Below are 24,109 nucleotides of genomic sequence, written 5' to 3' on the forward strand. Positions count from 1 at the left end.
TTGCGGTTGACCTGTGTTTTCTTTTTTTTTCCCTGCACCTGCTCGCGTCCGCTGCGCGATCACAGCCACACAATAAGCCTGCTGAGAAATTGAATGAAGGCGTCACGTTCTCCTATTCTCTCGGGGAACACGTCCACTCTCCTTTTCCTTCTCCTTCTCTTCTGGGACCTTACTATCTCGCCCCCCGCGTGACGTGCATGGAACGACCGGAGAGCTCCAAAAGTGAGAGAAGAAAGCCTCCTGGTCCTATCTCGAGCGGCCGCCGCTGACCGGGCGCCCGGTAAGACTTCCGTTTCGCTGTCCGTCCCCCAGCAACCGCAGGTCAACCTCCACCTTCACCGGGCAAGCACCGCCGCCATCCACCGAACGAACGCGACGCCCACATTGCCTTGCCCATTTCGACTCGACACAGATCGTGTCGATTAACCTCCCCCTTCGACTTCACCTCGCGTTATTGTGCACCACCTAGTAGCTCAGCCAACAAACAAACTCGCCAAACAGGTACATACTTGTTCACTGCGAGTTCGTCTCGCATCATCTCGTAGCTCAGCAGACTTGCATAGGACTCGGCCAGGACTTGGCGTTTGGTTTGCTTTCGACTCCACAGCCTACCCACCACCCACCACCACAACAACAAGAAGCTCAGCTCCGCTTTGCTCTCCCGCCTCCGATGCGAAAAGACGCGACGCCTCACCGACCGAACTCGACTACCCCCTTCTACCGTTGTCTCCGCTGCCGGTCGTCCGCCGTTGCGGACTAGCGTCGAGACCGTCTCTGCGTGTGCGCCTCGTCGTGGATCGTGGCTGTCGCTACTGACGCAAATATCAGAGCCAAAGCCACCTGCATAATGGATTCAGGCGGGTATTCGCAGCCTACTCAACGTGCGTTCCTTGCCATTGCGTTGGTCGTGCATGTGTTCTTGGTTGGCTGGTTGACTGACTGACTGACTCTTTCGGACAGCGACGCAGACCGTCGTCGACGCTGAGCGACTGGGCCAGCAAACCTCAGGTTTCTCCGACGAAGACGTCTCCGACATAATATGCCTCCTCCTACCCTACTCAGACTCAGCGCGCGAGGAGGTGCGGCGGCTCGCGGCCGCGTCTTCGCCACACACCGTCGGGCGGGAAGACGTCGACGGGCTCAGGGTGGATTACACGCGGGAGGACGACGTGCGCAACTTTGGCGGCGTCCAGTCGGACGTCGGGGAGCACCATATCGCGCTGCGGTTCTCATCGCAGGTTAAAGACCCGTCGCAAGGGTTCACGTTTGGGCGGCACCCGAACTGCTGCGACGTCTGCCTGCAGAACGATCCCCACCGACGGCTGAGCAAGATACACTTCCGCATCTACGTCAACGAGTGGACCGTGCTGATGCTGGAGGACAAGTCGACGAACGGCACCGTGGTCGATGAGGTCCTGCTCAAGAAGAATGGTGACCCGAGGGCCGAGACTATGCGCTCGCTCGAGAGCGGGTCCAAGATCAAGATTTTGATGCACCAGCCGGGACGGGACATTGTATTTCTGGTTCGCATTCCGATTCGTGAGGGCCCGGCTGAAGAGGCGTACAAGCGCAACCTGGATGCGTATCTGGCGGAACAGACGCAGCCTGTGTACGATGCGAACGAAACGATTGTGCCAGGGCCAGGAGGTCATGTAAGTCGCCAACCACTAACCCCCTACTGGCAACTGGCAATTGCCAATCTTTGTCCCCTTGGACGAAAGGCCTGTTTCTGACTGACAAGATAGGTTGACATTTTCAACCCACCACCACCGCCCGCCGGAAATGGCAACAATGCCAGAGTCAACGCTCGTCGAACGCAGGTTGTCCCAAGGCAAGGGAACCGCGCAGACGGGTTACCTCGGCCATGGAACGGCTCGAACAAGTACCACCGTGTGTGCGAGATCGGCAGGGGCGCTTTCGCGACGGTACACAAAGTGACACTGCGGCTTAGTGGCCAGCCGTTTGCGGCGAAGGAGCTCGACAAGCGCAAGTTCATGAAGAACGGGGTGTTGGACCAAAAGGTGGAAAATGAGATGCGAATTATGCGCAGGATTAAACATGTTTGTCCCCCCCTTTTTTTTTCTTTTTCTCCCTCCTATGTCAAGCTTATAACGGTGCTTACATGTTTCAATAGCCAAATATTGTGGAATACATCGAACATATCGACTGGGATGACAGGTTACTCATTATTATTATGGAATTTGTGGGCGGGGGCGACCTGGGCCGGCTCATCGCGGACAACGGCCCGCTGTCCGAGAGCGCGACGAAAACGATGACGAGGGAGCTGCTCGACGCCGTTGGGTACCTACACGACATGAACATCACCCACCGCGACATCAAGCCAGACAACATCCTCGTCAGTTCCTTAGAGCCCTTCGTCGTAAAGCTCACCGACTTTGGGCTGTCCAAAATGGTCGACAACGAACAAACCTTCCTCCGGACATTTTGCGGCACACTGCTGTATTGTGCCCCCGAGGTGTACTCGGAATACGCCGAGTATGACGACCGCGGCCGCCGTCATCCGCGGAATCGCCGGCTACGGCAGACGACAGGGCAGCGGTACGACCACGCGGTTGACATCTGGTCACTAGGTGGCGTGCTCTTCTACGCACTGACGAAGAAGCCGCCATTCCCAGCCCGCAACGGAGCTGGCCACTCGGAGCTCCTCCACCAGATCATGACGAAGCCTTTGGGCATCTCGCCCCTGTTGGACGCAGGGATCTCAGATGAAGGCATTGACTTCCTACAGCGCATGCTGAACCGGAAACCGGAGGACCGCGCGACAGTGGAGTCACTACAAAATCACCCGTGGATTTCTGGTTCCTTCACGACGGTTGCGCAGTCGTTTGAGGAGCTTGCCGACGAGGTGCTTCATGTGAACGCTTCCCAACTGAGCCTCGACGACACGGAACGAAACCAGGAGGGGGGTCGAGAGCTGCGAGTGCCCAGCGATGACGAGATCTCGGACGAAGAGGAAGCGGATGGGGTGGAGGATGTGGACTTTGACGCCAACGGGATACAGGGCTATGGGTACGAGTCCGAGAAGGAGAACTACACGTTCGGTCCAAACCACAACCAGCCGCGGCTCTTTGGCGAAGTCAACCCGTCGGCGCTGCGAAGCTCGGGTGCCATCCCCTCCAACCGCCTCAACTTGCCGATATCCCCCGCGAGCTTTGCCTCGACAGGCACGACGGAGATCCTAGGGACCGAGACGGAAATCAAGGACAGCTTTGAGTCAGAGGACAGCCTCACCCCACGGCGCAAATCCCAGCGATCCCAAGCCGCGTCGGGGGGGCTGCGAAGCTCAATTGTACTGTCCGTCGACCAGAGCAGGTCGGTCGACGAGCTGAACAACATGACCTTTGACGTGGCATCGCAGAGTCTGGGCGGGGCCGAGTCTATCATGGAAAATCTCAACATGAAATCGCGGGCCGGCTCGCTTCTGCGCTCTCATACGACGGGGGACCTGAACACGAGCAAGCGGAAACCGTCAGTGGACAGCAGCGAGGAGGATGATGCCCCGTTCCTTGAGGAGCGTCGGGGTCTTAAGCGGCTCCGGTCGGAAGCATCTGCTGCGAACCTCGCCGTTCACAGGACCGCTGCTGCGGCTGCGACGCCGGCTGCGACTGCTGTGGTGGTGGAAGACGGAGAGTATCAGCTGCTCGCGCAGATGCCGTCGATTCTCCGCGCACAGTCGGGACGGCAGATCGATAACCCCGTGCACAAGTCCACATACTGGTCAGCCCAGGACAGGAGGACGTGGCACCTCAACTACCCGGAGATGACGCAGCTGCAGCTGGATGCGTTCAAGCAGGCCGCGCTGGGCCGGGGCGAGGAGTTCGGCCCCGGGAAGACACCGCTGTGGGATCTAGCGATGAAGTATTTCCCCGCCGTCCACTGCGAACGGCCGGACGATGCGTCCAAGGAGGGCGGCGGAAAACGCGGTCACGAGAACGGCGGTGTGGTCCCGTCGACGGCTGGGCCCGACGCAACTGTTCCGGCCACACCCCCAACCATGGACGACTTCGCTCACCAGCAGCTCACCCCGACCGCCACCACCCTGCCGAATCTCACAGACCCCGGGCGGCCGATCGTGGCCTGTCTCCAGTCCACGCCCGGGTCCGCCATCCCGGGCGTCTCCGTCATGGTGACCGAGTCGATGGTATCTTGGGGCCGCGCGGTCGAGAACACACGGTCATACTCGCCCAAGAGTGACCTGCGCGTGCCCAAATTTGGCTTCCGCATACTCCTCTGGAAGCCCAACTACGACCCGGCACGGAACTTCCGCCCCTGGAACCGAGCGCCCGAGTCCGACGAGGCGGCCTTCCACTTCTACATCTCAACCAAAGCGACCGCCGGCATCTACATCAACGGCGTGCACCTGCCGTCGGACGACGCCAAGAACCCGACCAGCCCGTCAACCTACTGGATGAAGCTCTTCGACGGCGACCGCGTGTCGGTCTGGCAAACTCCAGACAAGCGCGTCATGTCGGAACTCATCTTCCGCTGCGGCTGGGGCGGCAGTGCCCGGATCCGGTCCCACACCCAACGTTACTTCGACGACAACGAAAACGACGACACCGACGACGACAACGCCCTCGCCCCCGAACCCATCGCTAACAAACTCGACGAAGTAGCCGTCAAAACAGAGCGCAAAATGCGCTCCCTCAGCGAGCACGACCTCAAAATGGAAGAGGCCAACCACGACGTTGACGAGCGGGTCCGCAGCGCAGCCGTGCTCGACCGCGAGCGCCAGCGATCGCGCGAGTTTGAATTACGCCGACTCGAGGCGTGTCGCGCCCTGGGAATTCGACGCGTCAGTCCCGCTCCCGGCGTCACGTTGGGCGAGGACTCGGCTACTCAGACTCCTTGGAGCTCGTATGTGCCTGGTGTTGGTGCTGGTGGGGGAAATAACTCGAATAATGGTGTTGGTGGGAGTAATATTGGGAACGGGAATGGGAATAGCAATGGGCATCATGGGCATGGAATTGGAAATGGGGGGATGGGAATGGGCATTGGCGGAGGTGGTGTACCTGGTGTTGCGTCGAGGACAGTGCCGAACTTTAGACATGCTTCGCCTAGTACGTTGGAGTTGTTGAGGGCTGCTGCTGCGAGGAGGGGTTGACCGCCGCTTGCTGTGTTAGGGGGTGGGTGTTGTTGATGAGACTCATTTTTGGCGTGTTTTGTTTTACCGATGGATGGATTGGATTGTTGGACGGATGGATACCCTTCAAGAGTCAAGTTGTTATTGTTCTTGATGCTTTTCTGTTTCTTCGCCACCGGCCCGGTTCCATCTGTTATACATACCACACAGACACACGCACGCACGCCCACCGCCTAGCCGGTGAGACATACACCGCCGAGAGGGACACCTGGGCCGTGAGTGGCCGGACAACGCTGCCGAAAAAAGGCGTATTTGCGACTCGAGCACAAGCATGACGGGGAATAAAGGCGTCTGTCCCTAGACAGACAGACAGACGGGAAATACGGAGGGGGCGACTGGGGTGTGTATTGTGTATGTTGGTTCCGGTGGGCAGACACATATCGACGGGGTGTTTCATTTGGGTATTTTATTTTTGTTGGTTTGTTGTGGATGAATGGATGGATGGATATATCATGGCGTAGCATGGAGTTTGGGGTGTTTTTGTATTTAAGCCTCTGTTGGTTATATTGTGGGCCGTGTGAGATGGGGTGGAGACAAGGTGGTAGGGGTTGGTAAACAGACAGAGCAAGCGATTTAGGTGTTGATGTTATATCTGTGCAAAAATGGGGTGTTCGTTTGTATAATTGTGTGTTATAGATTTGTATTGAGTTTATTCCCCTCTTCTAGCCATGAGGAGCAGGGGATTGAAATGGAATTCTAATGAGTTTAAGCGTCATGCATAGACTGGAGTTGAAGAGCTCATGTCGTCTTTCTAGTCTTGTTGGGTCGGTGGCCCAAAAGTTTATTCCATAACTCCACCGTGGAATGGGAACGGGAATATTAATACCACAGCGTTGTTTATCTTGTAAACAGCCTTGTTAGCTCTGTTTTGAGTTTCACTCTCACTAACCTCCCAAGCTACAAGGTACACCAGGTTGATAAAATAACACTTGGCCATCCATCTGCATGGATCGGATGGGAGTTACGCGCTGAGTTACTCCGGAGACTGTTTCTTGTAAAATATGACAAACACGGACGGCCCTCTCCAGCAGTACAGCCGGCCTGCTAGAAAAGACATTCATTTCTGTCCCCCACGGCGTGAAGATACTACGGCAACACATTCAAAGACAGACAACATGCTTGTGGTATACAGACTCAATCAAAGCTAACGAAAAAGCGTCTTTTTTCCTAGTCCATATATTGTGGCAGTTGAAAATGAAAAAAATAAATCAACTCTAGCGTACGCCGTCTTTGTTTATACACAAACAAACAAACCCCAAGTCGCTAATCGTATCCCCGCCTCTCTCTTACTCAACCCGCAGAACACGGGGTACCTTCTTCTTGCTTGCGCTCTTCTTCTTCTTCTGCCCCCTGTCAAACGCGGCTGCCGCCATGTGGTCGCGCCCGAGGTTGTCCAGGTCCTTGACCTTGTAGATACGGATGATCCAGTTCTCACTGGTAAACGCCTCCTCCATCGTGCTGAGCGTGGGTCCGACCTCGGGGAGACGGGCACCCCGCATGCGGTCGGCCGCCTGTCCAGGGGGGAAGAGGTTGTTGTAGTTGTAGTAGGACATCTTGTACCTGTTTATGTTGTTAGCGTCATGCAACATTTGATTTTTTTTTTTTTTTTGCGGGCAGAAATACTCACATCAAGCTGTTCTTCATGGTCTCGGTCGCCTCGCCATCGACGCGGTACTCGCCTCGGGGAGTGAAGAAGGCGCGCTCGCTGACTTCATCGGGCCAGATACCCTCCGCGATACGGACCATCCACAGGAACTTGTTGATGTCATCGCCAGAGTAGCCCAAAAGACCACCAAACACGACGAGAACATAGTCTACCTCGTGCTGGCGCATGATCGGGTAGCTGACCTCTTCGCTCGAGCTCATCGCCTTGCCCACCGTGGCAATGTGCGTGTTGTTCCACGTGTTGTTGTCGACCAGCGTCGGGCGGTCCGCCATGCCACCGATCTGGTAGCCGTAGTCCCACCAGGACATGATCTTGGCGTCCTCGCGGGTGTTCTGGCGCAGCCACTGGTACGCCTCGCGGTAGTCGTCGATGATGTGCTGGCTGCCGTCGGGGAGTCTGCTAGCCAGCACGACGGATGGGGACGAGTACGCGTTGGACGTCACCCAGGTGCAGTGCAGAACAAACAACAGCAGATAAACGGCCAGAGCGCTGACCATTAGGCTCTTGCCCCAGATGGCATACACGCCCACTACCGGTTTGTCGGACGACTTGAGACCAGCCTTGCCCTTCTTGCCGTCTGAGCCCTCCTTGGCAGCCTGGTGGTCCTCGGGCTTCGGTGTCTTGGCGTTGAGGTACGTGTCGAGGAGGGTAGAGATGGCGATGGCGGCGGCCACGCAGACCACGGGAGTGAGGGTAAGCATCAACCGGACCATGACACCGGCAAAGTAGCTGCCGAACAGCGCATAGACAACAATGAAGACGTGCTCATCAGCGAGGTGCTGGAAGCACAGGTACACGCCGACGGGGAACAGCCAGATGAGCATGTTGAGGTCGAAGAAGAACGCGGGCCACGCGGTAGGCTGGTGTTCCGACACCGACGCAATGATGGGAATATGGATCTTGGCGTAGCCGGTATCCCAGAGCGAGTAGAAACGACCACTCCACGGAGCAATGAACCCGGCGCTGGTGGCAATCACCAGGCCCAACAGGCCAATGCCGAAGGTACCGCCGGCAAACAGCCAAAGGAAGGTCTGGAACTGGCGGCTCGGAATGGTCGATCGGACGTAGTCAAGGAAGGCGAGAAGCTGGAGGAAGCCAAAGATGCCTACCCCGAGTTAGTAACCAACTTTCCCTCCTTTCCGGAACGCGGACTAACTTACCCAGAGCCGGCATGTGCTCGCTCGTCTTGACGGGCAGGAAACCGACAAACGGAATCTGCATGCTCGCCAATGTTCCCAGGGCATACCAGGTGGTGTACGCGACGTACAACCGGGTGCTGTACCGGCCCATGCAGATAAGTACAAAGGAGTGCAGCGGCAGCAAACAAGTGATGAAGGCATAACCACCCCATGACGCCACCATGTAGCCGTAGAAGAGCGCGCACAGCGCACCCCACAGCATGGACCCCTGCTTCAGCGCCTTAATCCACAGGTAAAACGTGAAGACAAGCAGGAAAATGGCAATGGCCTCGTTGTCGTAGGAGCCCGCGACGGACCGGGAAATGTAACCGGGCGTGATGCCCATGAACAGCGCGGCCAGAAGGCCGGCCGAGGACGAAGGGGTCATCTCATTGGTGAGGAGGTACGCGGCGATGGCGGTCAGGCCGGAGAAGGCGGGTGCGAGGAGAACACAGATGTTGCGGATGTCTACGGGAATCGTCAAGGCGCGGAGGGCGTGGTAGATAGCACCACTCGTTACCATCAGGCCAGGGTAGAGGGTTCCACCGGTGACACGGCCGAGGGGGTGCCATGTCCGGTCGTCGAACCAGTCCCAGAAGTTGTAGAAGCCATTTGCGACGAGGTACTTGGTGGCACGGAAGTTGAACCAAGGATCGACTGGGCAAGTTGTCAGCGTCAACGCCAGATAGTCTCAGCGTGGAGGGGGACGACGAACATTCGTGAATGATACTCTCGAATCCTATACGAATAAAAGGCAGGCTTAGTTAGCAATTTATGGACCCCAAAAAGGACTGCGTAAAGGAATTGGCGTGTTCTGGAGTTTTCAGCGTGGAAAATGCCGAATTCCATGGTACTCCCAAGACCGCGCCATCACCAAATAAAAGGGCCACGTACGAATCACAGAAAACAGACGACTTGAAATGGCAGCGCCGGCGATCAGGGTAAGAATAAGCACCCGCAAAACGCTGCGAGTGCTCTTCCCTTGCCCCGCGTCCGCAAGTGCTTGAAGCGGATCGGCCGACATGATGGCCCGGTGTTGGAGAGGTTCGTGGTGTTGGCCCTCTCTCTCCAAGTTGGATGTCAGAGCTGGCGGACACTTCAATGCACCAAGCGAGCAATTGGCAGCTTTGGGGAGAGGACAGTTTGGAGCTTCTGCATCATGCTCCAGGGGTCCGCCTTGGCGCGTGTTCGGGACCCACTCCTGAATGGTACTTGGCCGCTCACCGCCCGGCAGAATGTAAATAATTCAAAGAATTGGAGGGGCCAATTCAGGACGAACATGAAAGGGAGTTTACATGAAATGGAGGGTTTGTGGATGAGTCGGTTACAAATATGCTGATAAATGGACGTTTCCAGTCAACCATGGCGGTAACACAATGAGAAAGTGCAATTTGCTGGTTCTGTCGAAAGGTTTGTTACCACACCCGACTATGAACTATTGATATAGTGGATGAATTCAGGAGTGGATGGTTTGAAAGACATGGAATCGATGAAACAAGCAGTACATAGGAGCCGTACAAGTATCTGTGAAAGAATATTAGGCTACATTGTGTTTAGTCATATTCACATTTCACAAGAACCAGAGTAACAACCAACACATCCTGGTTGGGAAGATTGTATCATGTATCTGGCGGGGTATAAGTTGGAACAAAAAGAACGAACGTCCACAACTGGGTTGGATCGTCCATTTCTGGGGGCTGCCCAAGGCTCAAGGCCGGGAACGCAACTCCAACAGTCATCACCGGACGTCAACAAAATAGGAGTCTGATCGGATCTTTGGGTGTTCAGCGTTGTGCTTTCATTCGGCAGTGGTTTTGATAACCGAGCCGTGACCGAGAAATCATGGACCTCGTATAACACCCCCAAACCCTGAACGCAGAAATTCCCGGGACGATGCAATGTGTCGAGTGCCAAATGTTTTTAAAACCGCGCCGGAAGTGCCCCTAGATACAACCCTCCCATTACCAACGAAAAACACCGTTTATGCAGCCTAGAATACCCAGTCAGCAATGCTCCCTCCAGTCGCGCTTGTCCTCCGCCTTCTAGGTCTCCCGTACCTTGACGGCGAACTTCCGCTGGGGGAAGTGCGTTTGGCGCTTCTTGGTCTTCTCCAGAACCCTCGAGGCGTCCTCGGCGGACAGGCGGCGGCGGATCGCACGGGTCTGCTTGGCCCGGAGATCGAGGGGAAGGTACTTCTTGTCCTTGTAGAAGAGGCGGAGCTGGGCGCGTTGCTTGGCGTTGATGACGGTAAGAACGCGGGCGATCGACTTGCGGATGTCGTGGCTGTTGGCGCAAAAAGGAACCACATGTTAGCCAACCTTGCCGCCCAAACATCTTCGTCCACCGTTTCCAACACTTAATCCCCCATCAAGTACTTCGTGAAAATGTTCTAAGGGTTCGAGTCGACGTACATCTTGGTGAGCTTGGTGCCCGAGGAGACGATCTTCTGGATGCGAAGCTGGCCCAGCTCCGTCTTGAGCTCACCCAACTGCTTGGTGAGCTCGTCCTTGTTCTTAGACCATAATTGGCCCGCCTTGACCTTGCCGGAAGACTGTGACATGACGGTCAGCAGTTGAACGGTACAAATCGCGAAATTGGAAATCGTGCAGCGGTTCGATGCGACAGGTGGTGTGAAAAGATGCCGAGCTCGTAGAGGCAGTGTTGAAGAGAATTACGGGTTTGTCGTAAATGATCGGATAGGGAGGAATAGGGCGCTTACCATTTTGAAAGATGTCGGTGTCGAGTCAAATGGGCGATGGGCGACGGTTCCTTTGACAGCGACGGGGTCTTCGGGTCGTTGGAAGGGGATAGCCTCTTCTTGCCGGTACACGTCCTCGCAAAATCTGAGGGGTGTGGATGCGCAAAATGCCACACAGGGCGGAAAACCCTACCGCAGGTGGTCTGTGCGCCACGTTGTGGCTCAAGCGTGGGGTGGGGCTGTATTTCCAAAACCGGTTAGCTTGGGGTTTGGCCTTTCCGAACTTGCGCACAACCGGGGGGGCTCACCCATTTCAAAATCTTGAGCAGCAGCAAGTCAAGTTGACGACCGACAACGAAATTTACTAATCCCCCAAACAGCCAAAGCGCTCAAGATGTCGGCCGCTCCTACGACAAAGACCTTTGGCAAGTCGACTCGGTCGGTTCCTCACCCGACCGAGAAGGCCCAGAAATGGTACCCTGCTGAGGAGGATGCCCAGCCGCGCAAGGTATGTCGATGCAAATCATTTTTCGAGCCAGCATTTTGGCTGTTGCGAGGCGCTTCCGGGACGGCAAATTGGAGGAATTCGGCGTCAATTCGACACTTTGATGGCTGTACTGGGGCAAGAGGCATTTGGAGAGACGTGACCCCGATACGGAGCGATCGCAAAAAGAGGTGGCGCCACAGCGGAAGGCGGGGATGGGAAACAGAAAGGGGCTCGGCTGGAAAGAGGAGGATCAAGATCTGGGCGGGATGCCAGATTGCTGGTTGGACGGTCGTTCGGGTCACAGAACTCATGCTAACGTTTGCTTCACCTTCAGGTCCGCAAGGCTGTTCGCGCTTGGGCGCCTCGCAGCTCGCTCCAGCCCGGTACCGTCCTGATCCTGCTCGCTGGCCGTTTCCGCGGTAAGCGCGTCGTCCTCCTCAAGAACCTCGACCAGGGTGTCCTGCTCGTCACCGGCCCCTTCAAGATCAACGGTGTCCCTCTTCGTCGCGTCAACTCGAGATACGTCATTGCCACATCCCTCAAGGTTGACCTGTCTGGCATCGACGAGGCCAAGGTGGAGGAGATCTCCGCTCCCAAGTACTTCACCGCGGAGAAGGCCAAGGAGAAGGCCGGCGAGGAGGCTTTCTTCAAGCAAGGAGAGAAGGCTCAGGTACGAGAAAAAATGATCCTTGAGACGAGAGCGGCGGCGGAATTACGGATATGGTTGGACAAGCGGCTGACAAATTGTTCTCATTTACAGAAGAAGGAGGTTTCGAGCAGTCGGGCGGCTGACCAGAAGGCTATCGACAAGGCGTTGATTGCCAACATCAAGAAGGTCGACCTGCTCGCTAGCTACCTCGCCACCTCGTTCAGCCTCCGCAAGGGCGACAAGCCCCACGAGATGAAGTGGTAGAGACGGGATTTACGGGCTAGACGGGGTTTTGGGCGTGATGGATGGTTGCTGGCGCGGTTAACGGTTATGGCTTGGCCAATTGCATTTGGACGTTTGACGGGTTCTCGGTCCATTTCGGCGTCTGTAATGAAGGGTTTACAGTCATCAAGGTCCCCTCAAAAATCACCGGGCTTTCCTACAGGATCGGAGCCATGAACATCACTATGGTTTTAGAGCATTGGGACGTCGCAGGTGAATTTTGTACATGGGGCAATTTGTGAAAACACGTCGGATGGCGGGGCAGAGACAGCCAGATACGTCTAGGCGAACCTCGATTTCAGTGCGAATAGAGCACAGGAATATCGTGAGCAAACAAAGATCACATGGAACTCAAAACCGCCGACGCCCTTTTCCTCCGTACCGGTTTCTCTTAACCCACATGATAGACGGAGTTGCTTGCGGGCCACCTATGTGGCTTAACCACCCTCCGATCATTCCGAACGCCAACCAAACTGACATCACTGATGCAGCACCGCCACAAGGCCGCGTGGGTTCGGGTGCACATGCAGGGTACCGTACAGTTCTCGGCAGTGTCCCGATTCATACCTCATTTTTCGTTTGGGTTAAAACAAATATCCAGTTCCTAACTGTACATTCTCTTCGCACCCGGTGGTTGATTTTGAACATCAAGAAGTCGCATACATTAACCCCAAACATATCCCTAACCCTGAAATCCAAAGCATCAATCCTGGACCGAGTTAACGTTAGAAGTGTGGGGCCGTGTTACGCAGCGCAGCGCTTCGAAGCTCCCTAACCGTTTCCGCGATCAACGCCGTTCCAACTTCCATAACCTCGGAGCTTCGGCGATCGGATGCTGCCGACTTCCGTCCTGCACTCTCGCCCTCACCCTCGCTTCTCGTCATTGCAGGCACCATGGCGACGACGGCAGGACAGGGCTGGGCCCAGCTGAGGCAACAAGCGCGGTCGCTGGAATCACAGGTATGGTCCATTACATCGTGATGTCCAGCTCAACGGGGCATCAAAAGTTTGACTGACGGGTTCCTCTCTTTTATCACAGACCGAAACAAGTCTACAAACATACGCGCAGTTCTCATCACAAACCGCCATTCCACCAAAGCCAACGGACGAAGAGAAGAGTGCTGAGTCGAAGGTGCAGGAGTTGCTTGATAAGGTGAGCAGACGAAAAAAGAGAAGAACCTCGAATCCTTGAGCTATCATGACAGCGGTGATGATGGCGGTAGTAAAATTGTACACACCAAAGCTAACCAAACTCCCCCTCCCAGCGCGACTCCGTCATCGCCCAACTCGGCCGCCTCCTCGACTCCGAAGCAACCCTCACCTCCTCCGCCCTCAAACAAAACAACCTCGCCCTCCTCCGCGACAAGCTCTCCGACCACCGACGCGACCTCACCCGCCTCCGCAACACCCTCCGCACAGCCCGCGACCGCGCCAACCTGCTCGGCAGCGTACGCGACGACATCTCGGCCTACCGCGCCGCGCACAACGGGGCCAACCCAGCGGATGCCGAGGCCGAGTACATGCTGGGCGAGCGGGGGCGGCTGGACCGCAGCCACGATGTGGCGGACAGCGTGCTGAGCCAGGCGTACGCGGTGCAGGAAGGGTTTGCGCTGCAGCGGGAGACGCTGGCGAGTATTAACCGGCGCATCACGATGGCGGCGAGCCAGGTGCCTGGGATTAATAGCTTGATTGGACGGATCTCGGCGAAGAAGAGGCGGGATGGGATCATTATGGGGTCGTTTATTGCGGTGTGCTTTTTGGTGTTTTGGTATTTTACATGATGGGCCGCAACTGAGGAGCCAAGGGTGGGGGAAGTTTGGGCTAGGCTACCTAGCCTAACCGGTTGGGAGAAGAGACCCGGGAGGGGGGTATATTTGTATAGTGGCCTAAGTGCATGGTTCCGGAAAGATGGCGTTGGGAGGCGTCTGGCGTTCAATTTCAAAAGAAACGCTGCTCGGTGGGCATTTTCAAAGGTATGGCAGGCGAATTGGAGACAGCCTCACCGTCTCGTTACCTTTTCCCATGATGATAATCAACCGATGGTATGATACAAGAGTGGCGGTTCTTTGGTTTATCTAATCTATTCATACAGCCAAAAAAGAGGGTATCACGCAAACTCCTCGTCCCATGTCCGTCTATATGACCTTATTTCTTTATGCCCTTTCCTGCCCCCGACCCTTTTTGTTTTATTTACTGCTCCTCTCCCGGCTTCTTCGCCGCGAGGACCCTCCGGACGTAATGCTCCCCCACCCCTTCCTTCTCCATCTCACCCAATATCCTCTGCAATCCTTTAGCCAACCCTTCCCTCTCGCCGGCCTCCGCCGACCCGCTACCCGCCCAGCGTATCCTGCACTGGTGATCCACCAGATAGGTATACCCGACCTTGCTGTTGAGCACACCAATCGACTCGCGGATCTCATCCGTCAACCCCTTCCGCACAAGGAAGTACTTATCCCAGTTTTCCTTGCCCAGCCGCCGGCGTATCGACCCGGAGAACAGCCGCACCAACCATGCCTTGAGCATGTCCTCTTCCACATTCACCTGCACCAGCTGCGCGCGCGGACTCTTATTCCCCCCCGCGCCCGCTCCCGCAGCCTGCCGCAGCACTTCGTGCAGCATGGGATTTTCCTCCGGCGCGGTGAAGGTCTTGGCTTGGTTCTCGGCCCAGACGCCGCTGAAGATGGAGACGACAGAGGCGCGGCCTTCGAGTAACGGGGTGGTGTCGGCGTAGGAACCGGTGAGGTTGCGACCATAGAGGTTGGGGAAGTAGAGGGAGAGGTCGCCGCGGAAGGGGCGGGGAGGCGAGAGGAAGGTTTTGCCTTGGTGGAATTGTAGGTTGCGCCAGTCGCGGAAGTAGGGGCGGGAGATTTTGTGTTTTCTGTGTGGATTGGGGGAACAGAATTGTGAGCGAGCGTGGTCTTGAAAAGAGATTGGTGTGTTGTTATGGCGAGGGGTATTGTGGCTTACAGTTCTTCCCGGCGCTTCAAGTGCTTATCGTAGTTGGTAAAGTCGGCGTGGCGTTGCTTGAGGGAGCGGTTGTCGACGCCGGTGTTTTCACCGGGGCTCGGCGGGTAGTTCAAGCCAATTGGCCGTGAAAGCGGTGTTGGTGTGAACTCCTCGAGTGCTTTGCCGTATGCCCGGGGTGCGTGGGCAAGTGCACCTTGGGCGGCCGGAGCACCGGCATCGCGGCCGGCGATCGGAGCCGCGGGGGATGGTTTCCCGGGTGTGGTGGTGGTCGGAGATTTGGGCTCTGGCGTAGTGGGCCCGGGGCCGGGACTCGGCAGCTTATCGGCAAGTTTGGAGTAGGAAACACACAAGTACCGCCATTGATGGGTAAAAGCGGTCGCTGTCCGGGAGCCCGCCCGGATGTTCGTCCGCGTGATCATGGCAGGCGGTTTGTTGTTTGCGGGTGCAAGGTTGGTGGTCGGTCAAATCGGGACGACCAAGGGTCCGTCCCGGGCAAGAAAATTCCCACGCGGTTTTGCTCTGGAGGGTCCACTTTCATCCGCGCTGTGAGCCGCCTGAGAACCCCTCGCCAAGCCCCCGCGAAGTCACGCACCCGGCAGCTCCCCACCGGACCGGACCCCAGCGAGCCCAGGCCCCAGCTCCCCGCCATTGTGGCCATCCGGGGTTGCTGTTCTGACGGTGTCCCGGGGCTCGGCTATCCGCGGGGCCCAACCAAACCCCTGAACAGCTCGGCTTTCAACGTCATTCAGCAGAGCCATAAGCCGTAGCAAGCCATGGCCATGAACCCGCCGTTCATCTCGACTGGGCTTGAGTTCCTGGGGAATTCGGAGGGTCTTCGTGCGGAAATTAATTGAATTCCTTTCCACGGTGCGACAAGCTGACTGTTTCCCAAACCACCGTTGGTAATACCGTTCGTGCTTGTTCAAGATGTTTTGGAGCCACAGTTCTCGCGCAGTCCGCCAGCAATGGCAAGTCTACCGGGGGTTTGCTCGCCGTGCGGGTGCCGCGGGCACATCTCTCTCGTCTCTCTCGTCTCACCCGTTACCGCCTTCATTCGCGCTGACGGCGAGGTCGTTTCATGCGTCGCGGCCTCTTCTTGCAATTAAGCCAGTACTGCTTGCCGATATTGGAGAAGGTATGTGAACCCTGTGATCACTCCTTTCACAATTACCAATCATGTTAACCAATCTCAATCTTCCACAGGTATCGTCGAATGCGAGATCATCCAATGGTTCGTCGAGCCCGGGGCGCGCGTCGAGGAGTTCTCTCCGTTATGCGAGGTGCAGAGCGACAAGGCGTCCGTTGAAATTACCAGCCGATTCGCCGGGGTTGTCAAGAAGCTACACTATGACGCGGGTGAGATGGCCAAGGTCGGAAAACCATTTGTCGACATTGACATCCAGGGAGATATAAATGGGGAAGACCTAGGGGACTCAGCGCCCTCTGAGCCTCCACAAAAACAAGCAGAGTCCAAACCTACTACCCAGGCCCCCGTCCGTCCAGCAGCCGAAGAAACAGCAGCATCACAGGTGGCCGTGTTGACGAAGCAAGAGTCGGACGGTACACCCAAGGTCAAGGGGAAGCACGCCGGGCTCGCAACACCAGCGGTCAGGCACCTTTCCAAGGAGTTGAAGGTGGACATTTCCGAGATAGATGGGACCGGCAGGGATGGCCGGGTTCTCAAGGAGGATATCTACAAGTTTGTCGAGAAGAGGAACGCTGCTCACACACAACAACAGCAACAACAACAGCAGACTCCTACCTCCCCCACAGGCTTCGGGTCTCTCGCACCACCACAAGGGGTAACAGCCGCGGGCCCACAGCAAGAAACGCCCGTTGCGCTCACTCGGACACAAGAAATGATGTTCAAGACCATGACCCGGTCCCTCAACATCCCCCATTTCCTCTACGCTGATGAAGTCGACTTCACCTCGCTCGTTGAGCTCCGCGGGCGCCTGAACAAGGTCCTCGCCAAGTCCGGCTTGAGCGAAGGTCAGGTCAGCAAGCTCTCGTACCTACCCTTCATCATCAAGGCCGTCTCCATGTCACTATACAAGTACCCCGTTCTCAACGCTCGCGTCGACGTCGACACTACCGCGAATGGAAACTGCAACGGCAACGGCAATAACAACGGCAAACCCACACTCATCCACCGCAGCCAACACAATATCGGCGTCGCCATGGACACCCCCTCCGGCCTCCTCGTCCCCGTCATCAAGAACGTAAACGCCCTCAACATCCTCGACATCGCCTCCGAGCTAACCCGGCTACAAGCCCTCGCGGCCGCCGGCAAGCTCTCCCCGCTGGACATGGCCGGCGGGACCATCACGGTCAGCAATATCGGCAACATCGGCGGCACCTACCTATCGCCTGTGATTGTCGAGCGCGAGGTGGCGATCCTGGGGGTCGGGCGCATGCGCACCGTGCCGGCGTTCTCGACGGTACCCGGGGAGGAGGACAAGGTGGTGCGGAAGCAGGTGTGCAATTTTAGCTGGAGCGCGGATCATCGTGTTGTGGACGGGGCCACGATGGCGAAGGCGGCTGAGGTGGTGAGGACGATTGTGGAGGAGCCGGATGTTATGGTAATGCATTTGCGGTAGTAGGGGAGGGGAGTGGGTGTTGTCGAGATTGAGTTGGGGACAGAAGAGTTGGGTGAGAGACGAGAAGAGGAGAGAGGAAGAGGGAGAGAGCAACCCTGAGTGGTGGTGAAGCAAGAGGCGGACGATGTCTCTCCGCCTCATTGGGCATCACGGGCAGGATTATTTTCTGCTCATACAAGACCGAACGGCGTATGTACAATGGGAGGAGGAGTATGATGAGAAAAGGGGGGGCGCGTGAGCATACGGTTACAGCCCGAGGTCACCTCGATGGGCTCTGCAGGATCGAACAAACGAACGAAATGGCCGAAAAGAACGGCCGCGGAAGAAAAGACCAAGACGAAAAGCAAGAGCCGCTTCAAGCAGCACGAAAGGGAATCCGAGGACAGCATCCGCTCGACTTGTTTTTTTTGCCTCGCGTTGCCCTGCCTTGGCGGCAGTGTGCCCGAATCCCAATTCACCCGGCCGCCTTACCCGTTCTCGCCGTTTCCATTGTCCGCTCATTCCGCCGAACCCGCGCTCGCTTAACCCGGTTATACATCACTACAGTCCTTGTTTGGGCAGGTGGGCAAGTTGCGGTGTTTATTGACCATGGGGAGGAAGACGGAGGAGAGCAGGCCCGAATGGAATTTTTTGGATTTGTTGATCTTTTGTCTTGCTGAGATACACCGTACACTAGACACAGTCGGAAGACAGACACAAGAACTGAGGAGAGAGCGACCCGATCCAGGGGGTTATTATTAGTAGTCCCCCCCTGCTTCAACCCACATATCCGTCCATAGATGCATTCTATCGGTGTGTGCATTTTCATTTCCTATCCGGAAGATGTGTGTTTGTGTGTCTTGTGTGTTTTCTCCCGTTCTGGTTGTTTCCATATTCCAGGTTTTTGTTACATAGTAGGGGGTTTGAAATCCCGCAAGTACCATTCGTACAGGTACTTCCATGCATCCATATGTAACTGCACTGGGCATATTGAAAATTAATCCCAACATGGTGAATTTCACTTTCGCTGCCCTGCGCATTGTTGCATTAGAAGTGGTTCCTGCGCGGTTCTCAAATTGTGGTTGGAGTGGGAGCGAATAGCCCCTCATCGAGAACATGCTTGCTGCATAATTATCATCACGATCCCGTCATGTTCGTTTGGACTGTCCCCGCGGAGCGCAACAAATGGAAATTTTGCCCAGTTACTTCGTAGTAGTTTATGAACCCACTGTTTCTTTTTCTCCTATTTCTTACCAATTGTTTCTTCCAGTGTTGATCCATTTAAGCCCGTTTTAATTTTCTTCGTTTCGGCTCGAGCCTCATCCTCACAAAGACAAAACTGTGAGAATGAAAGGCCACCTTCATAGACACACGACTGCCTCCGAGCTTTCCCCCCTTTTTGCCCGGTGAGTGGTCAGCTTCTCGATACAACACAACCAACCATCTCATTCGGGTATATTTTCTTCAATGTGGCTTGGGTCTGGCCAAGACCCGGTGAGCGACACCTTTGCATCTTGGTTACCAAACCAAGTACCGAGTTTTTAATTTAATATATGAGGAGGGGTGGCGGTGGTTTGTTGCATCTTCTAGTGTCAAAGTGCCATTGGAGCACACCGCAACTTTCAAACCCCCAAATCCATTTTGTGGCTAGAAGCGTCTAGAATGGGTTATGAGGGCTGTACAGATATTGTGGTCTGAAACCTGTAGATATTGAATCAACAACTGAAGTGCGGATATTGCAGTGGGTGTAAGTATTGATAGAGGAGGGGTGGCCTAACTACCCACGTAAACACGTTTGAGGAATCTTGAAGTCACCAAGCCGCTTAGTTAAGGGTCCCGAATCATCACCTCCTACGGCCGTCTCACTGGTGTATGACAATGACCTAAAATGTGCCGGATTCCATGGGGGTGGCGTCTGGAGAAAAATCAACCCCGCCTAATTGGCTGCCCTGTTCTTGGTGTGCCTTACAAGAAAGCGGAAATGTGAAAACCAAAGTAGAAGACGGGACTGGGAGCATGAACTCCGCTGCAGCCCATCCATCTGTGCTGTATCCTTGCGTGCAGGAGTTGGTCGTCACTCTGCGAGCAAGAAAAAAAAGAAGAAGACAACCCAGAACCAACCAACCAACCAATACCCAGGCTAAAATCCATGCATGGAACTAGCAACGGAACACGGCATGACACCCGACCGTCTGAGAGTATGTCATGAGGGTGGGGGAAGGTGGGTGTGATGTTCGACAATTTGACGGGCTCACCGAGTCTCGGCGGTTTGGCCATTGGCAAATGGCAATGGGTGGTCGGTTGGGGGTTCCTGTTCTGCTGATTGGACGTTGTGTAAGTGCTCGGTTTGGCATTAAGAAATCCAAGATTGCAGGTTGCCTTGTTCTGTGGATGATAAACTTGGAAGACTGGCCTGGCCGAGTTATTTGTTGCCGTTCAAAGGGATGACGAATACGGTCCGGGAGAGAAACGCAGGAAACACCCCTAGAAAATAAGGCTACCGTCTAGACAAACGCATCTTGCAGCTGTCAACCGTATCACCTGCAACCGCTCCGATAAATCCCCGAGATTGTCGTGCATCACCGGTACCGCCGCGTCGGGTGGCGAGCCGCCAGCCAAGATCTTGGAAGGGAGAATCCAAAATCCGGTATCAGTTATCACCGCTCGGCCCTGCTCGTCGTGGGATTGTCCGGCTGCGGCTTGGGGCTACGGCTCGTCCCGCAGCACGCCTTCTCGGGCTTGCGAAATTGTTTATCGTTATCGGAGAGGCAAGGGGATCGGTGTTAATAGGTATGTATGTACAGAAAAAAGAAAGGAAGATGAGAAGGAACAAGAAAAAAGGAGAAAACTATGTTGTCGTTGTTGGAAACCTTCAAAGCCGTTGAAATTAATCGACAATTTCCTGTTGGACGAGCAGCTTGATGTTGTGTGTTAAAGTCGGATCGATGAGTTGTGAGTGAGTCTTATGCAGGTCTTAAAGTGGTGTATTAAGAACCATTTCAATTGTCGGACGGAAACCAAAACCAAAGAATACGTGGGGGCAGGAAAATGTTCGCATTGTAATCGCACGTTCACCTGCTCGCTATACCGCTGCTGCTCTCCAGCTAAAACCCTTTCCAACGGTCCCCAAACCCAACCCCTGAGCAGCTCCCCGGGACATGGCTTGGAAACTTGCCATGTCATGCAAGTGAGGCTCGTCCAACGTGGAGACAACACGTCCATCCTCCACCCCAACGTCGTCCAACACTCAGTCAGATTGAAACAACCAAACACCGTATCCAAGAAAGGAACCAAAACCAATCCAACTCCATATCCTGATGCAACCCCCCTTAGCCGAATGCCGCGACCCCCCAACCCCCTTCCTAATTACCGAGCTGCGTTGTTACCATGCGCATCTCTTGTCCTCATATCTTTTTTGTGCTCTCTCCTAAAGCCTTTTCATCCCTTTTGTTAAGTTTTAATCCTGCCCCCCCGTCATGAGGACTGAATATCACCAATCGTCTTGACAACCTTATCCAGAGCATCCTCCTTGACCGCATCCAGCGTGCGGTCAACATTGATAGTCACGACATCGGTCTCGTCCGACTTGGGCCGCTCGAGGACCTCAAACTGGCTGTGGACCATGTTGGCACCCATGAAGTGGTTCTGGCGAGCAGCCACGCGCTTCAGCAGCACCTCCTCGGTGGCGTCTAGGTAGATGAAGTGCAGGTGGACGTTGGGCGTGAAGTAGGGCGCCACGCGGATGACGTCACGATACTTGCGCTTGAGGGCGGAGCAGGTGAGGACGACACCGGTCTTGCCGCCGCTGAGCCGTTGGATCGATTCTTCGCGGAGGACGGTGAGCCAGTCCCATCGGTCGGCGTCGGTGAGGGGGATGCCGTTCTTCATCTTTTCGACGTTTGACTCGGGGTGGAACTGTAAGTTGGGAGAGAGGTGTAGGTTAGTATCCATGCGTCTAGGGGTTGATATGTGGGGCCGCTTGTTGTTGACTTTGCACCGGAGGAATAAAAAGCAAACATACCTCATCGCCTTCGACAAACTCAAAATTGAGCGAGTCGGCAATGTGCTTTGCGACAGTACTCTTTCCACATCCTGCCGGGCCCGTAACCAGCCAGATATGTTGGTCCTTGGCTTGGGCCTCTGCGGTGGGTGTGGCGTTATTGATCATAATGCTGTTGGAAAGCGCTGCTTGGATGCGTGCGGCCGTCGGTGACGAAGGAATACTTTGACGCCCTGATGACATGGCTCCGGCGGACGATGGCCGCTGTCCGTTGACAGCCACGGGGGTATTATAGGAAAGCATGGTGAAAACGTGGGAAGGCAGTCGGAAATGGTCGGGTCTTTCTTTCTCTCTTGAACGGGAGGAGGGCAAACACAGTGGAGTTTGTGGCTCTGTTGGAATTGTACAATGGCCAGTGCTATTGCATAGCGTACTGTAGTATTTTTCGTTGTTGAAAGGTTCGTGCAAAGCCTTGTTTAAGACAAGAGTTTGTATCAGCAGCTTGGTAGTAGCTGGCAGTTGTCAAGAGGTGCTATGTCGTAAGTGTGTGATGCCGGGCCAGGTTAAGACAGCCAGGGATGAGTGTAAGTGAGTTGAAGCCTGTGGGCCTGAGGAAGAAGAAAGAATAAAAGGACGTGACCGTTATGAATCGAGGAAGGAGGATAAAGACCAACAATGACGAAAGGGGGAAAATGCAACCAACACGGCGGAAACGAGACTGACACCAGATGGGAGGCCAGAAAGGACGACCTGGGCGAAGGCGCGGACCGTGGGTGGCTTATAAGCAAGCCTGACGCTCTCAGTGGGCGCCGAACCCACGGGTTTCCAGGCGATGACCTAACGCTTTCCTTGACGGGCCCAGGCCGCTGTCAAGGGGGTCGGGGTGCCTGACTGTCTGTCCCATTTTTTTGCGGATCGAATTGGCCCTCGCACGCGGGATGCAAGCGCATTCATTCCCATTGCCATCGATCATCCATGTCGGCTGGCCGGGTACCGTACAAAGTACATGTACTTTCCACATCCACACGTCCATGACCACCGGATTGGGCGAACGACCCCAATGCATGAGCGGGCCCGCACCTCTCGCGTGCTCCCAAGGCGCATCTTCGCGGGGTGACTTGCTCAATTCTCACCCGGGCGAGAACCCCATTGGCGGCTGACCACTTTCCAAGCCGCCCGATGACTGGTGGAATCCGCTGCTTGGCGTGGCGGGCGTGTGCAGCGAGGGGGGGTGTTGGCCAAAGAGTTACGTTCCGCGCGACTTCGTCGTGTACTTGCAACTCGGGCTTTCAGCAGTTCCCCAGGGGAATTTTGGGCGGAGCACCATGGAGCAGTAGCGTGGGATGAGGGATCGAGAACTGCCAGGCCGAGATCGACGAACACTGAGAAGGGCCGTGATCCCCGCGGGGTAAGAACTGCTACTAGTGCACAACCCAATGTTGCTGCTGCTGTTCTTCAACAAGATCGTCAACGAAGGGCTACGGTGCTTTTGGAATTTTCATCCAAAAGAAACGACGGTCGGTAACTATCTCAAGGTCCAGCGCGTCTCCCAGGGGTTCAAAGAATCAAAACCGGTGTTGGGGGGCAGCTCCTCTAAGAGGAGTCAGGGCAAGCAAAATTCTTGAATGATGGCAAAGACACAGGGGCGACCTTGGGTCACTTGCCGAATTTTCGGGATGGCGTGGGGGGTCGTCCGTGTCCGGACCCAGCGAAGTTGGGGGTCGTTGGGGTGAGAATGGGAAGGTCGCCGAGTCGCAAATTCGAGAACACGAACCAAGCTGCAGGCGCAATTTTGCTTCATTGACAACTTCCCCAAAGCGTTAATGAAGAAGCAGAAAAGGCAAAAGTACACTAGCGTGACCAGCTTCAATGTGGTGGCCGTGAAGAATTACAGCGAGCTCCCCCAACGACTGGAAGAATTGTAATGAAATGAAAGAAAAGCACCGCCTGCCTCGCAACTCGATGGGGATGGTGGAGACCGTGGGGTGCTGGGGACGGGGGTGGGGAATGGAGATCGAACTCTCACCGAAGAAAAAAGCACCGGCCGACCACAGCCCACTCATGGTCAGAGGCCTCGTGACATGTCCAGTTTTGGGCCTAGCCCACAAAACCAAACCCCTGGGCAGAGACTCGCCGAAGCACAACAGAACAACTTCGTTCGTCTTCCCAGCTTCGGGCTTCCAACCAGCGGTGTCCCAGCGCCACAAAGGCGGTGCGACGTTGGTGTCATGCTGCTCAACACTCTCCTCAACGCCTTTTCCTCCCTTGTGTCTTGGTTCCATCACTTTTCTCCCGCTTCGTTTTTGCGGGGTTCGGAGAAAAACAGATGCACATGAAACAAGAAACAAACATCAACACACCGGCCGTTTTTGCGGCCTTTGACCCCACCTTCGATAAAAACCTCTCTTGAGAAACGGGAGGTGAGGGCTTCTACCCGCG

At 55.6% G+C, this 24,109-nt stretch overlaps 7 protein-coding genes across 7 annotated transcripts; 4 read left to right on the plus strand and 3 right to left on the minus strand.

The window, feature by feature from the left end:
• Nucleotides 1–847: 847 nt before the first annotated feature.
• C8A04DRAFT_27631 (uncharacterized protein) lies at nt 848–5,125 on the plus strand (the record flags this gene model as incomplete). The annotated part of the gene is made up of 4 exons (XM_062780351.1): nt 848–881; nt 961–1,652; nt 1,746–2,060; nt 2,135–5,125. The coding sequence occupies 4 exons, from the start codon at nt 848–850 to the stop codon at nt 5,123–5,125; spliced, it is 4,032 nt and encodes a 1,343-aa protein (XP_062638064.1).
• Nucleotides 5,126–6,450: 1,325 nt separating this feature from the next.
• Nucleotides 6,451–10,568, minus strand: C8A04DRAFT_36457 (ribosomal protein L35-like protein; the record flags this gene model as incomplete). Its single annotated transcript, XM_062783535.1, has 8 exons — nt 6,451–6,724; nt 6,792–7,935; nt 7,991–8,665; nt 8,724–8,747; nt 8,903–9,094; nt 9,357–9,408; nt 10,066–10,291; nt 10,420–10,568. 8 exons carry the CDS (start codon nt 10,566–10,568, stop codon nt 6,451–6,453), a joined length of 2,736 nt encoding a protein of 911 aa, XP_062638065.1.
• Nucleotides 10,569–11,100: 532 nt separating this feature from the next.
• On the plus strand, nt 11,101–12,106 carry C8A04DRAFT_27634 (ribosomal protein L6e-domain-containing protein; the record flags this gene model as incomplete). The annotated part of the gene is made up of 3 exons (XM_062780352.1): nt 11,101–11,214; nt 11,528–11,863; nt 11,954–12,106. 3 exons carry the CDS (start codon nt 11,101–11,103, stop codon nt 12,104–12,106), a joined length of 603 nt encoding a protein of 200 aa, XP_062638066.1.
• A 912-nt stretch (nt 12,107–13,018) lies between these two features.
• Nucleotides 13,019–13,905, plus strand: C8A04DRAFT_11337 (uncharacterized protein; the record flags this gene model as incomplete). The annotated part of the gene is made up of 3 exons (XM_062776927.1): nt 13,019–13,084; nt 13,164–13,256; nt 13,390–13,905. 3 exons carry the CDS (start codon nt 13,019–13,021, stop codon nt 13,903–13,905), a joined length of 675 nt encoding a protein of 224 aa, XP_062638067.1.
• A 409-nt stretch (nt 13,906–14,314) lies between these two features.
• On the minus strand, nt 14,315–15,510 carry C8A04DRAFT_11321 (ATP10 protein-domain-containing protein; the record flags this gene model as incomplete). The annotated part of the gene is made up of 2 exons (XM_062776922.1): nt 14,315–15,002; nt 15,092–15,510. The coding sequence occupies 2 exons, from the start codon at nt 15,508–15,510 to the stop codon at nt 14,315–14,317; spliced, it is 1,107 nt and encodes a 368-aa protein (XP_062638068.1).
• Nucleotides 15,511–16,018: 508 nt separating this feature from the next.
• Nucleotides 16,019–17,691, plus strand: C8A04DRAFT_11330 (2-oxoacid dehydrogenases acyltransferase-domain-containing protein; the record flags this gene model as incomplete). The annotated part of the gene is made up of 2 exons (XM_062776925.1): nt 16,019–16,226; nt 16,295–17,691. The coding sequence occupies 2 exons, from the start codon at nt 16,019–16,021 to the stop codon at nt 17,689–17,691; spliced, it is 1,605 nt and encodes a 534-aa protein (XP_062638069.1).
• A 3,453-nt stretch (nt 17,692–21,144) lies between these two features.
• C8A04DRAFT_11340 (P-loop containing nucleoside triphosphate hydrolase protein) lies at nt 21,145–21,913 on the minus strand (the record flags this gene model as incomplete). The annotated part of the gene is made up of 2 exons (XM_062776929.1): nt 21,145–21,585; nt 21,692–21,913. 2 exons carry the CDS (start codon nt 21,911–21,913, stop codon nt 21,145–21,147), a joined length of 663 nt encoding a protein of 220 aa, XP_062638070.1.
• Nucleotides 21,914–24,109: the final 2,196 nt, after the last annotated feature.

Source organism: Dichotomopilus funicola (genome assembly GCF_033296635.1).
Source record: "Dichotomopilus funicola strain CBS 141.50 unplaced genomic scaffold C8A04scaffold_22, whole genome shotgun sequence".
NCBI lineage: Eukaryota > Fungi > Ascomycota > Sordariomycetes > Sordariales > Chaetomiaceae > Dichotomopilus > Dichotomopilus funicola.